Below are 22,648 nucleotides of genomic sequence, written 5' to 3' on the forward strand. Positions count from 1 at the left end.
ACAGTCCTCCCGATTTCTTTGTGTGAAACAAAAAGATCAAAATTGATTTGGAAAGAAAAGGATCACGATCTCTAGTGAAGCCGGGGAGGAATGGGGGGGCAGACTTGGAGACTCTTGCAAGGAGAGCGGACTTTAGAACATAGGTCAGGGAGGACCCGTCTTCTCACCTCCAGAAAGCTGTGCTGTCACCGATACGAAGCCATCAGCTAGAAAGTGTCTCCCACGCCCCTTCCCCCCCTGCTGTGCGGATTACACACACACACGTGTACCCAACGTGCACTCGCACAGCACACCTCAAGCACACATACAGTACACACATGCACACATACACATGCACATATGCACGCACAGAGACACATGTACACACATACATGACATCTGAGGCTTCTCTTGGGTAGGTTTACCCCATTCCTACAGCATCTGCCTAGAACTTCAAAAATTATTTTTTGTTCCAACCCAGCATTTCCCTCATTTTTCCAACGAAAAGTAAAGCAATTCTCTGAGATAGCTGTATTTGACTTTTCCCCTGAAGTGTTTCCTGTAATCTCTTCCTGAGGGAGCTTGTTGACTCAGCTCTCTGCAGCCTCCCTGCCCGCCTGCCCGCAGTTCCTTTGCGACCATGTCGAGGATGCAGCTCAATCTCCAGGAAGTTCACCTCCTGCCAGAGGCCCTGAGTCAAGTGAACTTCTAAAATGAAGCATCTCGTAAACAGTATACCTGACAGTCCTCCTGTGGGTCAGCTCTTTGTGAATTGCTGTTGGATGCTTTTCCTTCTGAAGCCGTTCTTTGGACTGCTGGCTGTTGGCACCAGCGAGCGTGACGGGCAGCGAGTTCCGGGGGCCTCCCTCATCTCCCTGCACCACGCTGTCCAGCCTCGGAAAAGGCTCGCGTTGTGCTCACAGCACTTGCAACTTCGAGGAGCTTGTGCTATTGAACAAAGTCTCCCAGCCCTCTCCCTGTCCAGAGCAGGTGTCTGTCTCCATGTTTCATTTAATTATAGAAATGTGCATTCATTTGCCAAATTTGGTGTCGGGCCAAACTCTTCACAAGAGTTTCTTGTTGCTTTTCCTACAAAAATTATGCTCTAACCATAATTTCCAGGGTTAATTATGACTCTAAATTAGAGCAAGAACTAAATGCTTGGACAGCACTCTAAATGCACATTGCTATGATTTGGTTCCCAGTCTTGCAGTGAAAGAAAAATGTTAACTGTCACTTTTATTAAATCTTGGTGCCTTTTCACACTGTATTTTAACAGTTCATGTAATATTTTATTAAATTACACAATTACGCTAACAGGTACAAATAGCAATAGTTTTGGAAAAACAAATCTAGTCGTGAGCTGAACAGTGCGCTGCGAGCGTCCGTCAGTGGGTTTTAGGGGCGAAAGGACCGTTTAATCCAGCACATCAGCCTAAATGGGGCCAGTTTCTACTCTGTCCAACATGTGGGGCCCACACTTCCCAGCACTTCCCAGCACCTCAGTTTTCTGGAGCCTTCCCTTCCTGACCTCCAGCTGAGCAAGGTGTGGTTCTGCTCTTTCGGTAAGTTAGTCTCCAGAAGAGAGGAAACAGGCCTGGGATGCTGTCCTGCACTAACAGTGTCTCTCTCACAGTGTGCCTGGCAGAGGGAGCTGGGAGAACTGTAGGAAAATAGCATATTTTCTCAGGCACAGCATTGCCTAATGTTGGAAAGCTGATACTCCATTCCCATGGCGGAATGTGTGGGTGTTTCCCACCAGCGCCTCTCTGGCTCCAGGGCATGAGGGACAGCCTTGATTGTGTCCACATGGCGCTCCCTGCAGAGGTCCCGCCCTCAGTCAGCCAAGGCTCTCTGGAGTCTGCTAAGATGTCTTAACACCTTCTGAGTGACAGAGTTCTGAGTGACAGTGCCAACATGTATCATATTTATCTCTATGGCAACTTCTTTTCTCTTGTCCTTTTATTTTTAAGTAGCTTCACCTTTGTTGCAGCTGGATTATTTTAACTGACTTAATAGGAAGCTAAGAGTTTCGTTTAAATTCATCAAATTATATCTCTACTTTTCCAGGATTTAATTTCCTTGGCAAGTTCTTTAATAAGTAAAAACAGGAGGGGGGAGTATATCAAGAAGGCTAAATAATAAATTTTTTTATGCAGTTAAGAAAGAGTAATTCTGTCTCCGATGAACTCTAATTGAAACCCCTCTTGACTACCTTTACTGCTGTTTTGCAAATTTTTAATACAACTAATAATTAGCTGTAGATTTAGCTACGAGTAACAGAAAATCCAAAATAATAGTGTCTTAGACAGATTATAATTTTACTTCCCTCTCATTATGTCAGCTCCAGAGATCTTGTGGCAGCTTCGATCATCAGAATGTATAGTTCCTTCTGCCACGTTGCCCCTCCTCATGGTCCGAGAGGGCTGCCTGGCTCTAGCAGCAGTGCCTGCCTTTCGGCTGCAGAGGTTGGGTGGGGGATGCCTCCCGTAATCAGCAGTCGTTGGCCAGAACTTGAGTGTGTGGCCGCAGAGGAGGCTGGGAATGTGGTCTGGGTTCTGGGTGGCCTTGTGCCCAACTAAACCTGGAACGGACAGCCGATTGGGGCACAAGCGGCAGGTCTGTCACAGTGAGCATTGTTTCCCCAACAGGATGGAAGCCTGGACTTACACGCTTTGGCAGAAACAGGCTCTGCGGTGCAGTGCTGAGAAAGGCAGGTCACTGTGCACCAGTTCTTTAATGAGTGGGCGGAAGTCAACGAAACCCTTTGTTTCTGAAGATGTCGCTGATGGGATGGATCAGTGAGTTGCTGAAAAGAAGTGAGGTAAACATAGTGGAGAGGAAAAGGACTCAAGATTCATGGTTGTGGCAAATAAATTTAATTTGAGGAAGTGAACGTGGGCATGCAATAAAACAGCTGCACTGTCCAGGTGTGTGCGCATGTGTGCACACGTGTGTGTGCATTCGTGTGTATGAACTACTTTACCGTGAGATAAGCGCCATCACAGCTTGTGGCGCGCCAGCTCGATCCCCTGCGGTTCTCGTTGTGAGGCCTCTTGGGAACGAGCACTTCAGCGCAGGCTTTCTCCCAGTTCGCAGGCCGTTCATAATTCAAGGGCCGGCAGGGGAAGTGTGAGGACTTCGGTGCATTCATAGGTGACTCTTCTTTTTCCTAAGTAATGTGTTCTTTGGCTTTCTGCTGCAAAAATAACTACTTTGTTTGAAATTCAATGAAGAGAGAAAGTAGGAGATACTATGTTCAGAAAAGGAAATTTAAAAACAAAGTTTAGGGTGGCATCCAGATTGCAGCAGGAAATTCAGACTTAGGTCTGAGCCTGACCTTAACCCATGACCAGTGGCATCTAAATGTGTTTATTTTTATCATAGCCTTACTTTGGGGGACCCTGAAGCAACATTTTAATTATAGTATTTGTAAGTTTCATGGCATGAAGATCAGCAAATTTTGTTTTTTCTTGGCTATAATATGTTATCTGACTCTTAGGAACTTGTGATCTTTGTGTCTAACAATGTGTTTAAAAAAACGTGGTGCAGCGCTGGGATTCTCAGGGCCGCTGGACTCCTCCCCCTTTAAAGAACATGTTCTCTGGGAAATGTTGCCCCGAGTCAGACAAAGCATGCAGTTACTGGAGATGTTTTCTATATTGTTCTGCTCACATTACATTAATTTCAGTTTGTTCACATTCTAGATTTTTTCTTAGCTTTGCTGGCAATTACATTTCATAATCACATTGACTGCGAACTAAGTTGCATTGAATTTTGCTGCTCTCGGCTGGCTTTTTGATGATCCCTTTCTTAGAGGAGTTTGTTGAGTGAATGTTGAGACATGAACAAAGGAATAAGAAAGCCAGAGTTAACTCACACTTCTGCTTCGTCTCAGGTTAGCTTGCTCCCTCAAATGGAAACACTAATGTACATTTTTGTCTTTTTCTTTGTTCTGTGACAATTCCTGCTTTTGCTAGGAAAAGGGAGTTATTGAAAACAGTCGTTAATATCCAAATCATCTATCTATCTATCTATCTAAAAGCCTAAACGACCATCCGACACGGGACCATTCGACCGGTAGCTATGACGTGCACTGACCACCAGGGAGCAGATGCTCAACGCACAGGCATGGAAACATGGAACAGACTGATGAATCTCAGAGGGAAGGGGGAAGGATGGAGGGCGGGAAGAGATTAACCAAAGATCTTATATGCATACTAGAGGCCCGGTGTATGGATTCGTGCACCGGTGGGGACCCTCTGCCTGGCCTGCACCCTCTCACAATCTGGGACGTCTCGGGGGATGTTGGACTGCCGGTGTTGGCCCCATCCCTGCAGGCCAGGCCGAGGGACCCCAGCAGTACACGAATTTGTGCACCAGGCCTCTAGTAGGTCATAATCAACCTTGGAATACCAACAGAGGTACATACCTTTTCCCCTTTAGAAGTCACACTCCTCTTGGCTTGCTCTTGCTTCCCGTATCTGTGTGGTTGGGAACCAGAACCCTCAACTGCCAAGTCCACCTGGGGATTGTCAGAAGCTGGCAGGATTACATTTAATTGTGCTCAACATGCGTCCTTAATTTTTTAAACTCTCCTACTAAACTGTATGCTTTTTAAGAGCAAGAACTAGGCATCTGTAGTCCATATGGACCTTACGGAAAATGTGTACAGCTGTGGCCACTTCAGAGGGACAGACGAGGCCGCGCGACGTGGCCAGGCCCCTGCCCTGCTTCCGTCTCTTGGGTATAATTTGGGAACTGAAGTTTTTTGGGGGAAATGTTTCTCTTCTTTAAAAACAGTTTGAAAATGACTCTGTTGGATAGATAACTCTAGGCCAAATTCAACTAAAAATTGCCATTTTTTATGATCCCACTGAACATTGGCGTCTTAGACACGCTCGCTATGGCCTGTTCCCGAGTTAAGCCAATTGTTACATTTAACAGATTGTTCTCTGTTAATCTCAGGATCACCTGCTGCTACCAGCGACCACTCATAACAAGACCACCAGACCAAAGATGTCCATTGTATTGCCGGCCATAAACATCAACGGTAAGGTGACCTTTTGGTTTACGAACGAGATTGCTTTGTTTAACTGCGATTCTCTGAATTAACTAAAAGAAATGTAAAAGGGTCAGTTGGTTGGGTATATATTCATGCATTAATTTTGAAACATTTCCCACTATTTTCACAAAGTACTATTTTTAAAATTTTATACTCCTTTTAAAAGTGAAAAGATTTGAAGTTACTTTTAAAATTACTGTATTTTATTTTATTTTATTTTATTTATTTTTTTTTTTTTAAAGTACTTTTTTTATTTTTTTTTTATTTTATTTTTTTTTTTTCTTTTTTTTTTTTTTTTTTCAAATTTTTATTAAGGTATTATATGTGTACATATCTTACCATTGCCCCCCACCCCCACCCCACTCCCATACATGCCCTCACCCCCCAAAGTTTTGCATCCGTTGGTTACTCTTATATACATGCATATAAGTCCTTCAGTTGATCTCTTATTTCCCCCACCTCTCCCTAACCTTACCACTGTAATTTGACAGTCTGTTTGATGCTTTACTGCCTCTGTAACTATCTTTTTGTTCATCAGTTTATAATGTTTTTCATTATCCCCAAATGAGTGGGATCATGTGGTATTTTTCTTTCATTGACTGGCTTATTTCACTTAGCATAATGTTCTCTAATTCCATCCAAGTGCCTACAAATGGTAGTAATTCCTTCTTTTTTACGGCAGCATAGTATTCCATTGTGTAGATGTACCATAGTTTTCTGATCCAGTCATCTGCTGATGGGCACCTAGGCTGTTTCCAAATCTTAGCTATTGTAAATTGTGCTGCTATGAACATAGGGGTGCATATATCCTTTCTGATTGGTGTTTCTGGTTTCTTAGGATATATTCCTAGGAGTGGGATTACTGGGTCAAATGGGAGTTCCATTTTCAGTTTTTTGAGGAAACTCCATACTGTTCTCCACAGTGGCTGCACCAGTCTGCATTCCCACCAGCAGTGCACGAGGGTTCCTTTTTCTCCGCATCCTCGCCAACACTTGTCGTTTGTTGATTTGTTGATGATAGCCATTCTGACAGGTGTGAGATGGTATCGCATTGTTGTTTTGATTTGCATCTCTCGGATAATTAGTGACTTTGAGCATGTTTTCATGTGTCTCTTGGCCTTCCTTCTGTCTTCTTTCGAAAAGCTTCTATTTAGGTCCGTTGCCCATTTTTTTATTGGATCATTTATCTTCCTTTTATTAAGTTGTATAAGCTGCCTGTAGATGTTGGAAATTAAACCTTTATCAGTGATACCATTTGCAAATATGTTCTCCCATACAGTGGGGTTTCTTGTTGTTTTGTTGATGGTTTCTTTTGCTGTGCAAAAGCTTTTTATTTTGATGTAGTCCCATTTGTTTATTTTCTGTTTGGCTTCCATTGCCCTAGGGGCAGTATCACTGAAAAAGTTCTTTTGGCATATGTCTGAGATTTTGCTGCCTGTGGATTCCTCTAGTATTTTTATGGTTTCCCGTCTTATGTCTAAGTCCTGTACCCATTTTGAGTTTATTTTTGTGTATGGTGTAAGTTGGTGATCTAGTTTCATTTTTTTGCATGTATCTGTCCAATTTTCCCAACACCATTTATTAAAGAGACTGTCTTGACTCCATTGTATGTTCATGCCTCCTTTGTCAAATATTAAATGCGCATATTGGTTTGGGTCGATATCTGGATTCTCTATTCTGTTCCATTGATCTATATGTCTGTTCTTGTGCCAGTACCAGGCTGTTTTGATGACAGTGGCTTTGTAATACAGCTTGAAATCTGGTATTGAGATCCCTCCTACTTTATTCTTCTTTCTCAGGATTGCTGTGGCTATTCGGGGTCTTTTTTTATTCCAGATGAATTTTTGGAGAGTTCTTTCTAGGTCTGTGAAATACGCTGTTGGTATTTTAATGGGGAGTGCATTGAATCTATAGATTGCTTTGGGTAGTATGGACATTTTAATGATGTTGATTCTACCAATCCATGAACATGGTATGTTCTTCCATCTGTTTACATCTTCCTCTATCTCTTTTTTCAGTGTCCTGTAGTTTTCCGCATATAGGTCTTTTACCTCCTTGGTTAGGTTTATTCCTAAGTATCTTAATTTTTTTGGTGCGATGGAAAATGGGATTGCTTTTTTAGTCTCTCTTTCTGTAAGTTCATTGTTGGTGTATAGAAATGCCATAGATTTCTTGGTGTTAATTTTGTATCCTGCTACATTGCCAAATTCATTTATTAAGTCTGTTAGTTTTTTGATGGAGTCTTTCGGGTTTTTTATGTACAATATCATGTCATCTGCAAATAAGGACAGCTTTACTTCTTCTTTTCCAATTTGGATGCCTTTTATTTCTTCTTCTTGTCTAATTGCAGTGGCTAATACTTCCAGTACTATGTCAAACAGGAGTGGTGAGAGTGGGCATCCCTGTCTTGTTCCTGTTCTTAGGGGAAATGGTTTTAGTTTTTGCCCATTGAGTATGATGTTAGCTGTGGGTTTATCATATATAGCTTTTATGATGTTGAGGTATGATCCTTCTATTCCCACCTTGTTGAGAGTTTTTATCAAGAAAGGGTGTTGGATTTTGTCAAATGCTTTTTCTGCATCAATTGATATGACTATGTGATTTTTATCTCTCAATTTGTTTATGTGATGTATCACATTTATTGATTTGCGGATATTGAACCATCCTTGCATTCCTGGGATAAACCCTACTTGGTCATGGTGTATGATCTTTCTGATGTACTGCTGGATCCTATTTGCTAGAATTTTGTTGAGGATTTTGGCATCTACATTCATGAGGGATATTGGCCTGTAATTCTCTTTCATTGTGTTGTCTTTATCTGGTTTTGGTATTAGGGTGATGCTGGCTTCATAGAAGGAGCTTGGAAGTGTTCCTTCCTCTTGAATTTTTTGGAATAGTCTGAGGAGGATAGGTTTTAGTTCTTCCTTGAATGTTTGGTAGAACTCTCCAGTGAAGCCGTCTGGCCCCGGGCTTTTGTTTGCCGGAAGCTCTTTGATGACTGCTTCAATTTCTTCCATAGTTACTGGCATGTTGAGCTGTTTAGATTCTTCCTGATTGAGTTTTGGAAGGTTATATTTTTCTAGGAATATGTCCATTTCCTCCAGGTTGTCCAGTTTGTTGGAATAGAGTTGTTCGTAGTATTTTTTAACAATCCTTTGTATTTCGGCGGGATCTGTTGTTATTTCACCTCTTTCATTTCTGATCTTGTTTATTTGGGTCCTCTCCCTTTGCTTCTTGGTGAGCCTGGCTAGAGGTTCATCAATCTTGTTTATCCTTTCAAAGAACCAGCTCTTGGTTTTGTTGATCTTTTGTATTGTTTCTTTGGTCTCTATGTCGTTTATCTGTGCTCTGATCTTTATTATTTCCTTCCTTCTGCTTACACTGGGCTTTTCTTGTTGCTCTTTTTCTAACTCTTTGAGTTGTTGGGTTAGGTAATTTATTACCCCTGTTTCTTGTTTTTTGCAGTAGGCTTGTAGAGCTATGAACTTCCCTCTCAAGACTGCTTTCGCTGTGTCCCATAGATTTTGGATTGTAGTGTTTTCATTGTCATTTGTTGTCATGATGTTTTTTATTTCTTCTTTGATCTCTCTGGTAACCCAGTCATGGTTTAATAGCATGCTGTTTAGTCTCCATGTGTTTGATTTCTTTGGGTTGTTTTTATTGTAGTTGATTTCCAGTTTTATGCCACTGTGGTCTGAGAAGATGCTTGATATGATTTCTATCTTCTTGAATTTGAAGAGACTTTGCCTATGTCCCAACATATGGTCTATCTTTGAAAATGACCCATGTGCGCTTGAGAAGAATGTATATTCTGTGGCTTTGGGGTGAAATGTTCTGAAGATGTCAATTAATTCCATCTGGTCTAGTGAGTCATTTAGGATTGATGTTTCTTTGCTGATGTTTTGTTTAGAGGATTTGTCCAATGGTGATAGTGGGGTATTAAAGTCTCCTACTATGATTGTATTGCTGTCAATGTCTCCCTTGATATCTTCCAGGAGTTTTTTTATGTATTTGGGTGCTCCTGTATTGGGTGCATATATGTTTACCAGAGTTATTTCTTCTTGTTGGATTGCTCCCTTTAGTATTATGAAATGGCCTTCCTTATCTCTTGTTATGTCCTTCAGTTTGAGATCTAATTTGTCAGAAATAAGTATTGCTACCCCAGCTTTTTTTTCAGTTCCATTTGCCTGGAAAACCTTTTTCCATCCCTTCACCCTCAGTCTGTGTGCGTCTTTTTTTCTGAGGTGGGTTTCTTGTAGACAGCAGATATATGGGTCGTGTTTTCTTATCCAATCTGTTACCCTATGTCTTTTGATTGGGGCATTTAATCCATTTACATTTAAAGTTATTATTGATAGGTACTTATTTGTCGCCATTCCTATTCTTTACCCCTGTGTTACTTCTTCGCTTCCTGTTTCTTTCTTTCTTTCTTTCTTCTTTTTTTTTTTTTTACAGTAGACCCTTTAGCATTTCTTGCATTGCTGGTTTGGTGGTAATAAATTCCCTTAGTCCTTTTTTGTCTGTGAAGCTCCTGATTTCACCTTCAATTTTGATTGACAGCCTTGCTGGGTACAGTATTCTTGGATTCAGCCCCTTCCTTTGCATGACTTTGTATATTTCATTCCATTCCCTTCTGGCCTGATGAGTTTCTGTTGAGAAATCAGTTGCTAGTCTGATGGGGGTTCCTTTGTATGTAACTTTCTGTCTCTCTCTTGCTGCTTTTAAGATTCTTACTTTGTCGTTGGTGTTTGCCAATTTAATTATAATGTGCCTTGGCGTCGGTCTTTTGGGGTTCATTTTGCTTGGGACTCTGTGAGCTTCTTGGATTTGTGTGGGTTTTTTCTTCCCTATATCTGGGAAATTTTCTGTCATTATTTCTTCAAAGAGGTTTTCTATTCCTTGCTCAGCTTCCTTTCCTTCTGGAACCCCTATTATGCGGATGTTGTTTTGTTTCGTGTTGTCCCAAAGTTCCCTTAGACTCTCCTCCTGCCTTTTAATTTTTTTTTCTAGAAGTTGCTTTTCTTGGGTATTTTTTTCCATCTTGTCTTCTAGCTCACTGATGCGGTCCTCTGCTTCTTCTAGTCTACTCTTGATGCTTTCTATTGAGTTCTTTACAGCAGCGATGTCATTTTTCATTTCTTCTTGGTTCTTCTTCATTTCCTCTTGGTTCTTGCTCATATTGTCGAATTTGTCTTCCATTCTTTTCAGCCACCTTATGACCATTTCTCTGAATTCTTTTTCTGGAAGGTTGCTTGCTTCCATTTCGTTTACTTCCTTTTCTGGTGATGCCTGCTTTTCTTTCATATGCGGGCTGCTTCTTTGTCTCCCCATGGTCTCTCTTCTCTGGGTGTCTGGTTATGTAGTTCTCTCTCTCCTTATCCCAGGCGAAATCTGACCTTTCCGTGGTGGAGTGTAGAGCTCCTCTGAACCCGTGTGCTTGCGCCAGTTGGGGAGCGTTGTTCTGGGGCTCGCAGCTGTTCCTGGGGTGCCGCCGTTGTCTAAAATTACTGTATTTTAAAAAGAAAGACTCATTCTCTTTTATTTGTCAGCTCGGAGAAGTCAGCATCTTGACTGCTGTAAGCTTGTTGCTGGGCCTCTCTGGTGTGCGTGCCAAGTAAGAGGCCGTGAGCGGGGCTTGCAAGTGGGGTTGGGCCTCAGAGCAGTGCCCCGCGTTCTGTAAATGGTGGCATGACTGCGCACCAAACCTCGGAAGCCTGTGCAGTTAGCCTGTAGCACTGATGAATTTGGTATTGATAGCGTTATATTGCATTTTGTTCTCTAGGACTGGGTATTAAAAACATGTCATACTGAAACACTGTAGGACTATCCAAAGATGTTAAGGCGGAGTGTACTTGCTTATTGTACTCGAGAAGGGAAAATAAGACAAACAGACATCTCTACTCCAGAACAAAAGTCCCATAGGAATATAAAAAGCCTTAGAGAAATTGTGTGAAGGAGAGATTACTTCACGCTGGGCTCCTCATGGAAGAGGACTGTCTTCCTCCCAGTGTCAGGGGTGTTGTGAGGGAGAGAGTGTGTCGCTGACCCCCTGCTTCTCGGACACGTTGTGCTGGGCTCCAAGGACAGCGGTGGACAGCACTGCCGGAGGCCTGGGCTCGGTGGCCAGTGCAGGAGGCCCCTGGGCTGAGGAGGGCGAGAATGAGAGCCTTGGGCTGACCAGACCTTCCTTCTTGATGGTCCTGGTTAAACCATCAAATACATCTACACAACACATCGGGTTCTCGATAAAGTGCAATGAAATTTAGTCTCAGGGGACACGTCTTAGACGTCCACCGTACATGTCAGACTATAGAGGGCTGGGAGTTTCCAGTGAGCTGCATACAGACAGCTCACTAGCCATGTGAGTGCCACCTTGATAGACGTAAAGTAAGGAATCACACCGTCTGCTTGCTCTTACACAGACATGGAGAACGACCTTGGGAGCCCGTCTTCCTTCAGGAAAGGCGCAGCTCTGAGCGTCTCCTCTGTTCACGGGCATGTCGCTCCCGCAGCAGCTCAGGGAAGAAGTGCCCTCGTTCTCACCCCAGAGGTGCCCGGCTCCCCGTGCGGCCAGGTTGTGCTCAGAAAGGCTGGCGTCCTCCCCGCCACCAGGCAGCGCATGGGCCCCGTGGTTCTGGCTGGGCCCTGTGTGAGTGGGGCCCGCGGCCAGCGAGCTCCCTGCGGCTGCGCGCCGGAATATCTGTGTGTCTGGCCAGGGGACTCATTTTTGAAAATGAGCCTTTCATGGGTTTGAAAGTATAATTGTTGGAGGATCATTTCCTTTTTAATCTGGTTTGGATTTCTTTGTAAATGGTTTTGTTTTTGTGTTTTAGGATATAGTAAATTATTAGGAACATCAAGATTCACATTCAGGAATTACTGGTTACGGGCACACCACATGTCCCTCTCACTCTAACTGAGGCTGCTTCTCACCTTAGAGCCTGACTTTCTTCCACTGAGGTCCCCTGAGCCGTGGAGGGAGGGCAGCGTCCTGCCTACTGCGCCTCCGCTTAGCCCCCCGCCCCCACGGCCCCTCACGGCCTCGTGTGTGACCTACCCTGGTCCTTCCTGGTTGGATGACTGCGCACCAAACCTTGGAAGCCTGTGTGCAGTTAGCCTGTAGCACTGGTGAATTTGATATTGATAGCATTAATAGGTCGTGTGTGACCTACCCTGGCCCTTCCTGGTTGCTGTGCTCTGCCTGCCCTGCTCCCCCCCCACCCCCTGCGGCTTGGGCGGCTCTGTGCCACGTGGAGGACTCACCTTTCACTCTGCATCAGCGGCCTCTGCCCCCAGGGTCCCCCAGGAGCGCACTGCCTTTGCCATCTCCACTCAGACTGCTCCTTCTCTCTCCCTGTCACCCCTCCAGCTACTCCTGTCCTCGCGACCTCTGTCCTCTGACCCTTCCACCTTGTCTGTGTCCATCGCACCCTCAGTGGCCTCCATGCCTGCCTCCTTACCAGCTAGACTCCATGTCCCTCCTGCCCCCCATCCGCCGGCTCCTTTTCTCTTAGGTCCCACTTGTCTGTAAAAATCGCACCGTAGCTGAACCAGCCGTCCTTTCTGCGGCTGGAAGTTGCTGGAGTCACTTCTGGTCTGTGACCATTAACCCAAGGAGCACCCAGTCCTGCCGGAACCCCCTCCTCCTCTCCTCATCTCCACCTGCCCGCCGCCGCCCTCCGCCCCGTCCGCACCGCAGCCACCCTGCTGCTGGGGGAGTGTCCCTGCTGCTGGGGGGAGTGTCCCTGCTGCTGGGGGAGTGTCCCTGCTGCTGGGGGGAGTGTCCCTGCTGCTGGGGGAGTGTCCCTGCTGCTGGGGGGAGTGTCCCTGCTGCTGGGGGAGTGTCCCTGCTGCTGGGGGGAGTGTCCCTGCTGCTGGGGGGAGTGTCCCTGCTGCTGGGGGAGTGTCCCTGCTGCTGGGGGGAGTCTCCCTGCTCCTGGGGGGAGTGTCCCTGCTGCTGGGGGGAGTGTCCCTGCTGCTGGGGAGAGTGTCCCTGCTGCTGGGGGGAGTGTCCCTGCTGCTGGGGGGAGTGTCCCTGCTGCTGGGGGGAGTGTCCCTGCTGCTGGGGGAGTGTCCCTGCTCCTGGGGGGAGTGTCCCTGCTGCTGGGGGGAGTGTCCCTGCTGCTGGGGGGAGTGTCCCTGCTGCTGGGGGGAGTCTCCCTGCTCCTGGGGGGAGTCTCCCTGCTGCTGGGGGAGTGTCCCTGCTGCTGGGGGAGTGTCCCTGCTGCTGGGGGAGTGTCCCTGCTGCTGGGGGGAGTGTCCCTGCTGCTGGGGGGAGTGTCCCTGCTGCTGGGGGGAGTGTCCCTGCTGCTGGGGGGAGTGTCCCTGCTGCTGGGGGGAGTGTCCCTGCTGCTGGGGGGAGTGTCCCTGCTGCTGGGGGGAGTGTCCCTGCTCCTGGGGGGAGTCTCCCTGCTGCTGGGGGAGTCTCCCTGCTGCTGGGGGAGTGTCCCTGCTCCTGGGGGAGTCTCCCTGCTGCTGGGGGGAGTGTCCCTGCTGCTGGGGGGAGTCTCCCTGCTGCTGGGGGGAGTCTCCCTGCTGCTGGGGGAGTCTCCCTGCTGCTGGGGGAGTGTCCCTGCTCCTGGGGGGAGTGTCCCTGCTGCTGGGGGGAGTGTCCCTGCTGCTGGGGGGAGTCTCCCTGCTGCTGGGGGGAGTCTCCCTGCTGTTGGGGGGAGTCTCCCTGCTGCTGGGGGAGTGTCCCTGCTGCTGGGGGGAGTCTCCCTGCTGCTGGGGGGAGTGTCCCTGCTCCTGGGGGAGCCTCTGTCCGCGGGCCCAGCTTCCTCGGTTGCAGAGGAGGCATGAGCAGCACCTGCCTCAGAGTTGCTGTGAGTTCAGGGTGACGATGCGTCGGGCAGTGCCAGCTGTCTCCAGGTTAAAGGCTGTTGTCATCACCGCCATCCTCTGAGGAGACTCCTTCCTGGGAGCCCACCGTCCTGGCCCCTGTGGGACCCGTCAGCAGTCGCTCAGCTCGGTGGAGGACACTGGCGCTGGCCTTTCTCCTCTGCGCAGCACAGCGGAGCCCCGAGGAGCCGCTTGCATCGCCCCCTTTGCTGCCCTCCTGCCCAGCCCACTCCGCTCTGCATTTACCCTTCATTCCCCTGAAAGGCTCTTGCAAAGGGGTCACTGCTGGCTAATTTCTTGCCAAAGCCAGAGGCCATGTCTGTGTTCCCTTCACCTGACCCCTCAACAGGTTGACATGGTTGATGATTCCTTCTTTTTTTCGGTCCTCCAGTTTTTATTTCTAAAATGTCAAATCAGCAGAACAGTTGGAAGACAAGTAGAGGGAGTATCTGCAGGCCCTCCGCCTGGACCTCACTCTTGTGAACATTTCTCCACATTTGCTTCGTCTTTACCTGCTTCTCTCTCAACACTCATGTGTTTAACCATTTGAGAGTAGATTACAGACATCTGACACGACCCCCTAATCACATGAATACATGTCTCCTAAAAAAGGGATGTTCTCCTGCACACGCACAGCAACGTGGCCGCCCTTTAAAGAGCGTAACATTGACACAGCACAGCGTACTGCGCAGGCATCATCCGGTTCCACAGCTGCCCTCAGACTCTCTCGGCTTTGGGGAGGGTTCAGGATCCGGGCAGGTCCTGCGTTGCCTCTGCTTGTCAAGCCTCCGCGGGCCCCAGCCCTAGCAGCCCCCTTGTCCCTGGTGACAGCCTGTGCTGGAGGGCCACCGGCGAGGTGCCGGCTCGTGCACAGGAAGCCTCCAGGCTGCTCGGTGTGACAGTGGAGGGGTTCTGACAAACGTGAGCAGTGGTGATGCCACCACCCCATCGTGGCGTGACCGTTGCCTTGCTGCACAGATGTCCTTGTGCCCTCCAGGCGTGTGTGATGTCCTCTCTCCAAGACACGTGGCTGTGGGCTCCGGGATGCCACGCTGATGTCTGTCAGCCCTGTGTCTCCACGTCACAGGGGAGACATCGAAGCTCAGAGTAACCGGTGCCATTTACACGTATAGCAGGAGCCAGGGCTACACACACGTGTAAAACATGTTCCCATCAATTATGTCGTTAAAGACAGATGTGCGGATATTGCAGAGCGTAAGGTGGGTCTTGTGCGCCGGGTCCCTGCCATACAGCTGCGCCAGTCCTCGGCATCCGGGGCTCGGCTCCGACGGGCAGTGTTGTGGAGGGACAGGAGGAGGGTAAACCTCACTCGGTCATTACTTTGTGTCACTTGAATATTTTGCTATTTTAATTCTTTATGTGATTAAAATAGCCGGCAAGCTCAGTTCCGTCTCATCTTTGCGAATGTGAAGTCATGGCCTGTGTGCTGGGCTGTCTTTCTCTCCGCGTTGCTGGGGTTGGAAATTCACAGTAAAGAGTAAACTGAAATGGTTAATGTCCTTTCCAGCAATTGCTCTTAAAGGAGAACCCATGTAAAAGCTGACTACAGAACCCTCCGAGACCCAGAGGCGGGTCTCTGGCTTATTAGGCATATGAACTTGACGTTTTAGAGTGTAAATTATGTCCTTTACGATCTGGAGAGGACAGGTTATAGGCCCAGAGAGTTTGGGAGGCAGCTCTGGCACCAGCGGTTCACCCTGAGCAGCGCGCGGGAGCACTGGGCACAGGTGACTACAGTATCTTTTCTGCCATTTTTGGTTAAAAGTTCCACGTGACTTGGAAAGAAAAGCGAGTTGTGGGTTTGCTCCCCTCTGACGTAGGGGAGCCTGTAGAATGTGGAGAGGCTGCTGGAGGGTGTGAAGTCAGACTTTATTGAGCAGCTGGTGTGTGTAGGACCCTGGAGAGGCTATTTGGGAAGAGGGACTTGACCTTCCTGTTTTAGGAAAGTAAATTCGATTCCCAGGTCAGTGTCTGGCTTTGAGCCGGAAAGATGTCTACAGAAGAGGTAGCTAAGAGAGTAGGACATGGTGGTGAAGCTGATGCCATGAGGAGACACTAGTCACACCACTCGGCTCTCCAGTGTAGTTTTGTAATGGACGGTTCTTCCTTCTGCATTCTCTGTATTATTTAATTTCTTTGTGTCATAGAGGATTGAGAACAGGTTAGTGAGCTGCAAGGAGGTCTTTCTTTGTCTGATGGAGTCTGAACTGCTCATTTCCTTTCAGTCTTGATAAATAATTCAGCAAAACAGAGCCCGGAGGAGATTTTAAATGGCAGCTCCTGCGTGGAGCCCTCCATCAGGGAGGGAGCACCCGACAGCAGCTGCTCTTCCCACGCATGCGTGCGCAGCAGGGTGGCCCCGAGGAGGAAATAAAATGAGCTGTAGTGGGTCCGCCCTGTTGTTTACTAAGGGCCCAAGTAGGTGAACAAACGACTTCAAGGCCACACAGCAGTTATCGTTTATCTCCACGTCATCTCCATGTAAAGAAGACGGAGAAGAACTTAGGAGCAATGGAGCTCCTGTTTAGTGGGAGCGGCTAAGCCGGGCGGCGGCGGAGAATGGAGCCGCCCTGCTGGGGACGGAGGCTTGTGCCGGACATTGTGTCTTTGCTCTTACAAACCCGTTTCTCCTAAAGGCCAGGTCAGCTGCTTCCTTAAACGTATTCACAACGCTGTGTCTCATTGAAGTGCATTCCATTTCAGTGTTGTGTAGTTGCATCCACACCATCGAGTGAAGGGAATCTTCTCCCGAAACCATGTGTTAGTTTGCTTTTGCAGATGGGATGGTGGTCTGAGTTCAGACTCGCGGCCAAAAGCAGCGGGAGAATCCCACGCTGACCTTCCAACTGAAAAGGAGAAAGGCCAGTAGACATTTGAGAAAAAGAAGTTTTCTCTCAAAGACGCCCTGCTCTGTTAGCTGTGTGACTGCGCACGCGGCGCAGCACCCACACCTGCTGACGGGGCACGCAGGCCTGAGTGGCGTCGGCAGTTTTCTGGGAGAAGAGAGTCGCTAAGGGGCAGAGTCTGACTGTGGTTGTCTGTAGAATTTGGGTAAAACTTGGCTTAGTCCTTAGATCCTGTGGCTCAGCCCCATGGAGGCTGAATTACCAGGTGGGCCTGGGCCATCAGTGGTGGGTTAGTTCTACCCCAGAAAAGCCAACAACATGCTGCTTGACTTTTAAAAGAGAGATCAGTTAGGTCCTGGTAGTTACAAACCCGATGCTTATGGTATAGGATCAAACATTAGGAGAACAGGCCCTAGCCAGCTTTGCCCAGGGGACAGAGCACTGCCTGTGGATGGAAGGGCGCATACCTCAGTTGCAGGTTCGATCCCTGGCCTGGTCGGGCACATGCAGGAGACAGCCAATTTGTGTCTCTCTTATATCTATAGTAGAGGCCTGGTGCACAAAATGCGTGCATGGGGGCGGGGGAGGGCGGGCGGTGTCCTTCAGCCTAGGCCTGGCTGGCAATCAGGGCCTATCAGGGCATTCCTTCCCCTGGCTGCCGGCAGCTGGCCCCGCCCCTGCCATTGCTTGCCATCTGTGTGGCACTGCCCCCCCCCCCCCCCCCCGCCACTGGTTGCCTCCCTCTGTGGACAACAGGCGTGGAGTGCGATCACTTGTCTGGCCTGGGCCTCCCTCTGTGGGGCAAGTGCTGGCCGGCCCCGCACACCTGCCACAGCGTCGCTGGCCAGTGGCCTGGGCCTCCCTCTTTGGGACGATTAATCATGGAGCCCCCCCATCGATCGCCCCACTGAGGATGGCCTGGACCTCCCTCTGCAGGGCGATCATGGGGTGATGGCGGGGCCTCCCGACGAATCGCATCGCACCCGCCTTGGCTGGCCTGGCGCCAGTGCATGTCATAGTGTGGTCATCTGGAAGGTCATCCGGATGGTCGTTCTGCTGTTGGGTCGTTCGATCGATTTGCATATTACCCTTTTATTATTACAGATTTTTCTCTCTGTCTCCCTTCCTTCCATTCTCTCTAAAAATCAATGGAAAAATATCCTCAGATGAGGATTAACTACAACAAAAAATTAGAAGAATGTGATAGATGATAGAATCTTGGTAATAATATCAGTTGGTACCCTGGGAGATGAACGTTGACTGTAAAGGAAATCTAAGAGTGTAAGGATGAGGAGAGGATGAGATATTTGCATAAGGACTGCGTTCAGCTACAAGTGACAGAAAACCTTGCTGTTTGCTGGTGTACGTGCACTGGATTTATTTCCCCTGCATGTTGAGACATCTACGCAGTGAACCAGCCCTGTGCTGCTTTGACGCAACGATTTAAGGATGCCAGCCAGGACCAAGGCTGCTGCCCTTGTGGCGGCTGTTCCTGGCTGATGCCAAAGTGGCTGCTGCAGCTCAAGCCTCATATCTGTATTTTAGACAGAAAAGGGGGAAGGCATTGCGTTTTCAGGAAAGTAACCTTTTCCAGAAATTCCTAGCAGACTTCTGCTTATGTCTCATTGGACGTAAACTGCTTACGCTCAGCTTCAAGGGAGGCTCAGGAATGTACTGTTTTACTTAACTGGGCACGTTGCGATGTGCAAAAAGCACAGAGTCCTCTTAGGATGGAAATGATGGTGCCAGGCGGGTGGGTGAGCAGCTGCTGCTTGCCACACATCATGAGCCCTGAGCTGGGACTGAGCATGGGGTCTGGGCGGAGACCATGGAGAGGAACAAGACCAGGTGTGCAGGGTGCAGCTGGGTGGCTTAGGTCATTAAATGAGCTCAGGCAGTGATTTTAACCTATTAAACAAAATAACACCGTGGCAGCTCTGTGAACTGTTGATCTGGCTGAGGCCTGCAAATAGAAGGAAGTTGGGAGGGAAGATGAGCCGGGAGGAAGACCAGAGCCTGGCAGCTGCAGGCGTGAGCTGGGAGACGTGGCAGCAGCGGGTGAGGTCATTGCAGGCCTGGAATGGAGAGGAAGGGGCCGGGTCCCAGGAAGTTTCCGAGGGAGAGTCTGTGGCTCTTGGCAGCTGGGCGGGGAAGCACGGTGCGTCCTGGACTCGGGCTGAGTGCAGGACACAGGCTCACACAGCTCAGAGCGGGCGCTCCCAGGAGAGGTGGGCATGGCTCTAAAGCTCTGGCTTGTACACGCGGGCTGGCAACTTGTCTTTAAACTGTGTGTTTCGGAAAGAAGATAAATGATGAGCTTGGTTTCTGATGACAGTAAACTCCCGTGAACCCAGAGAGCTGCCGCCCACGCCCGCGCAGTGAGAGAGTGTTAAACAGCGGATTTTCCCACGCGGTGCGAGAGCGCGGCTGCAGCAGGGGAAATGCCAGTGGGGTTCGTCATTGCTGTTCTTGGCATCTGTTTTTATGAGAGCCGTTTTAAGGTCCTGCTTCAATAATCTATTTCTCAAGAAGATTTTAAGCCATAACAAACCTTATTTAACATTTGCGGATTAAATTGCATTTATGATAATGAATTTGAATGTTATGTCTCTTTAAAAAAAGTTTTATCTCAATATGGAATACGAGATGCTTCACATTTGTTATGAAGTAGAGACTTTTAGAGACATTCTGTATTCACTGGCCAGCTGTTTTCCTGTTTCGATTCAGTTGATTCATTGATGGAAAAGGTAGCAAATTGTGCATTTGAAATAAATACCATGAATCAATCAAATAAATGCAAGCTGTACATGTGCGTTCCCAGCAGTTGTGTCGAAGGTCCCATGCTCCCCACGTCCGAGCAGCACTGACGGACCACTGTCTGTCCTGACCACAGCCGTCCAGGGGCGGAGGTGCTGCGTCCACGCTGGTCCTGGTTTGCATTTTACGTTGGGCTCGGGATGCTGGCATCTCCCAGGCGCCCGGCTCTTCGTACATCTTTGGAGAAAGTCTCAGCTCATTTAAAAACGGGACTGTTATCTTATGAGTGGGTTGTAGGAGTTCTTTACATGCTGTAGATACAAGTTCCTTATCAGGTTTATGATTTGCAAATATTTTCACTATCTTTGGTTTGTCTTTTCCCTCTCCTGAGCAAGTCTTATTCTTACCTCAGGTGAAATTTCGGTTTCTGGAACTTTCTGCTAAATATTCTCAATGCCTCAAGTTGTGAAATAATCTGAAATTCTTTGACAGTAGGGCTAGAGTCTAAGACATAACAGGAAATAGTAATTGCTAAAGGAACCATGTGCTGGTGGTTTTTCGTGGCCACGCGTTGTGCTACTGTCTCGGCCTCCAGTCGGCGGACCCGGGGCCCTCCTATGTGGCGAGGAACGGGCGTGAAGGGCGGGGCCGAGCCAGGGAAGCACAGTAGGTGGTGCCCATGCGTGTGTCCTTGCCCAGTGTTTCCGTTCCATCTTGTGTGTTTATATCCCACTGTCATGCTCTCAAAAGTAGGATTATTTTACAGCTTCACTCCTCACCCAGGGACAGTCCTCAGATGTCCTCAGACCTGCTAGGACCAACCATCCCTCTGTCAGAGCTCTGCCTCGTCGACACTGGAATTTCTTAGCTTTTGACCAAATCTTCTCGCTGTTACAACCTTTTGATTTCTTGACTCTCCATTTCAAATTGGCCCTTTTGAACCAATTGAAGTATTAGCCACACTTTAAGAAATATTATAAAGGTAGCCCTGACTGGTTTGGCTCAGTGGATAGAGCGTCGGCCTGCGGACTGAAGGGTCCCAGGTTCGATTCCGGTCAAGGGCATGTACCTTGGTTGCGGGCACAACCCCAGTAGGGGGTATGCAGGAGGCAGCTGATTGATGTTTCTCTCTCATCGATGTTTCTAACTATCTCTCCCTCTCCCTTCCTCTCTGTGAAAAATCAATAAAATATATTTTTTAAAAAAGAAATATTATAAAGGTAAACTTGCTTATTACAACACGATTAAATGTATACATCAGACACTTTAAATTCTTTTGGATAGGCCACTGTTAAGTCACCTGACCCACTGCTCATTAAAACGTACTGGCAGCTCAGTGTATTAGTTATAGAGCTGTAGCAAATCACCCCAAACTTAGTGGCTTAAAACAGCCTTCAGTGTCTGATAGTTTCAGTGGGTCCGACCCAGGCAGAGCCTCACTGGGCCTCGGGCTCAAGGTCCCACGTGAGGTGCTGGTTGTGCTGTGAGCTGGGCTGGGGTCTCAGGTGAAGGCTCCGCCCGGAGGGCACACCCAGGTCCACTCGGGGGTTGTCTGGGACCCGATGCCTGGTGAGCTGTTGGGCTGAGAGCTGCATTTTCCTGCTGGCTGCTGGCTGCTGGCCAGGGCCTCCCTCTGTCCTGGCCCCCAGAGTGAGCAAACCAGAGTGTCTGAGAGGGAAGCCCGTGTCTTTGTCACCTCATCTCACAGTCACTCTCCGTCACTTTAATCATAGTCTGCTCTTTAGAAGGAAACCATTCGATACAGCCACACTCTACAGGAAGGAACTCCGAGTGTGAACCCAGGTCGAGGCCCCGGGGTGCTCTCGGCGCTGCCTGTCACCCTCAGGGAACCCGTGTCCCGTTGCACGGCACCCAGAGCCCCGGTGCCCTCAGGTAGAATATCGACATGGATCCCATCCTGCACACGAGGGAAAACTGGTTTTCAGAAAATGTGCATTGTAGGCAGTCCTCTCCGAACTACAATAGGTGTGTATGCGTGTGCACGCATCGTATCTGAAAGCCTCCCCACTGAGTAGTCACTATTCATTGACCCAGTTTTATCAAGAGATGGCATCGAAGTTCTGAGACAATAGAAATGTGTACGTGCTACTTCACCTCTTCCTTCATTAATTGTAGTAATGGAAAACTTGGGGCAAAGTACAGATGACTTTGATTTAAGCATGTTCAACATGCAAAGAATATTTCCTTCCTCTTAAGTCATACTATAAACTTGGGTATTAACTTAACAAAATCAGTAGTTCTGAGGGAACGTTAATGATGCCTTCGTTTAACAAGGCTCATTGGCCCCTCTCAGAGCTCCCGAGTCATGCCTGTGCATGACTGGAAACCTCTTCCCCGGCTACTGCCTAGCTCAGTCCTGCACACCATTCTGTCACAAGCAGAGGCGGCCCTGGTTCTGCACCTGCACCGTCTCAGGCGCAGAGGCCACGGCCTCGGGGAGCTGAGAGCTGGGGGTTGCGGAAGACGAACCTGCTGGCAGCAGGACGACTCGCTTCAGACAGGCCACCTGAGGCCCTCCTCTCCCTCAAGTGTGGTCCACAGTAACCTAGCCTGGAGGGAGTTGGGACGTGTTCTCTCTCTATTTAATATTTTTTATTGATTTTTTAAAGAGAGAGGAAGGGAGAGGGAGAGAGAGAGACCTTTAAGAGAGAAAGAGACATTAATCGGGTGCCTCCTTGTGCGCCCCCCCTGCCAGGGATCAAACCCAGCCCGGGCATGTGCCCTGGCCAGGAGTGGACCTGGCTGCACCAGACAATGTCCAGCTGACTGAGCCACACCCGCCAGGGCTGGACTGTTCCTCTCTCCTAAGCAGCACAGCACAGCACAGAGGGCAAGCACCTGCCCAAACCACGGACTGCTCCGTGGGCCTTGTTCGTAAAGGACCCGTTCAGCTCTTCGCATACAGTTTGTCCCTCTCGTTGCCTTTGCCTCAGAGGCTTGTCCCTGAGAGATGCTTCCCTCGTGACGACGTTGGTGAAGGACCGTGGGGTCTCCGTGGGCCCTGTGATCAGCTGTTTAGCATGGGGGCTCTGTCTCAGCATCAAGGGAGACACACACCATCGGCCTTTCGTCCCCCGTGGCTCAGTGAGCACTGTCAGGCTCAGTCCTCTCGCTGGCTCTG

At 48.4% G+C, this 22,648-nt stretch overlaps 1 protein-coding gene across 11 annotated transcripts in view; it reads left to right on the forward strand.

Annotated features, from left to right (window-relative positions):
- Positions 1-22,648, forward strand: part of ATF6 (activating transcription factor 6) — a 170,411-nt gene that overhangs the window by 138,836 nt on the left and 8,927 nt on the right. For all 11 annotated transcript variants that reach the window (XM_080647276.1, XM_080647281.1, XM_080647278.1 and 8 more), the window contains one exon: positions 4,948-5,032. In XM_080647276.1, coding sequence (XP_080503402.1) covers positions 4,948-5,032 — 85 coding nt within the window. The remainder of the gene's footprint in view (positions 1-4,947; positions 5,033-22,648) is intronic.

The sequence above is a fragment of the Plecotus auritus genome, assembly GCF_963455305.1.
Source record: "Plecotus auritus genome assembly, chromosome: 12".
Taxonomy (NCBI): domain Eukaryota; kingdom Metazoa; phylum Chordata; class Mammalia; order Chiroptera; family Vespertilionidae; genus Plecotus; species Plecotus auritus.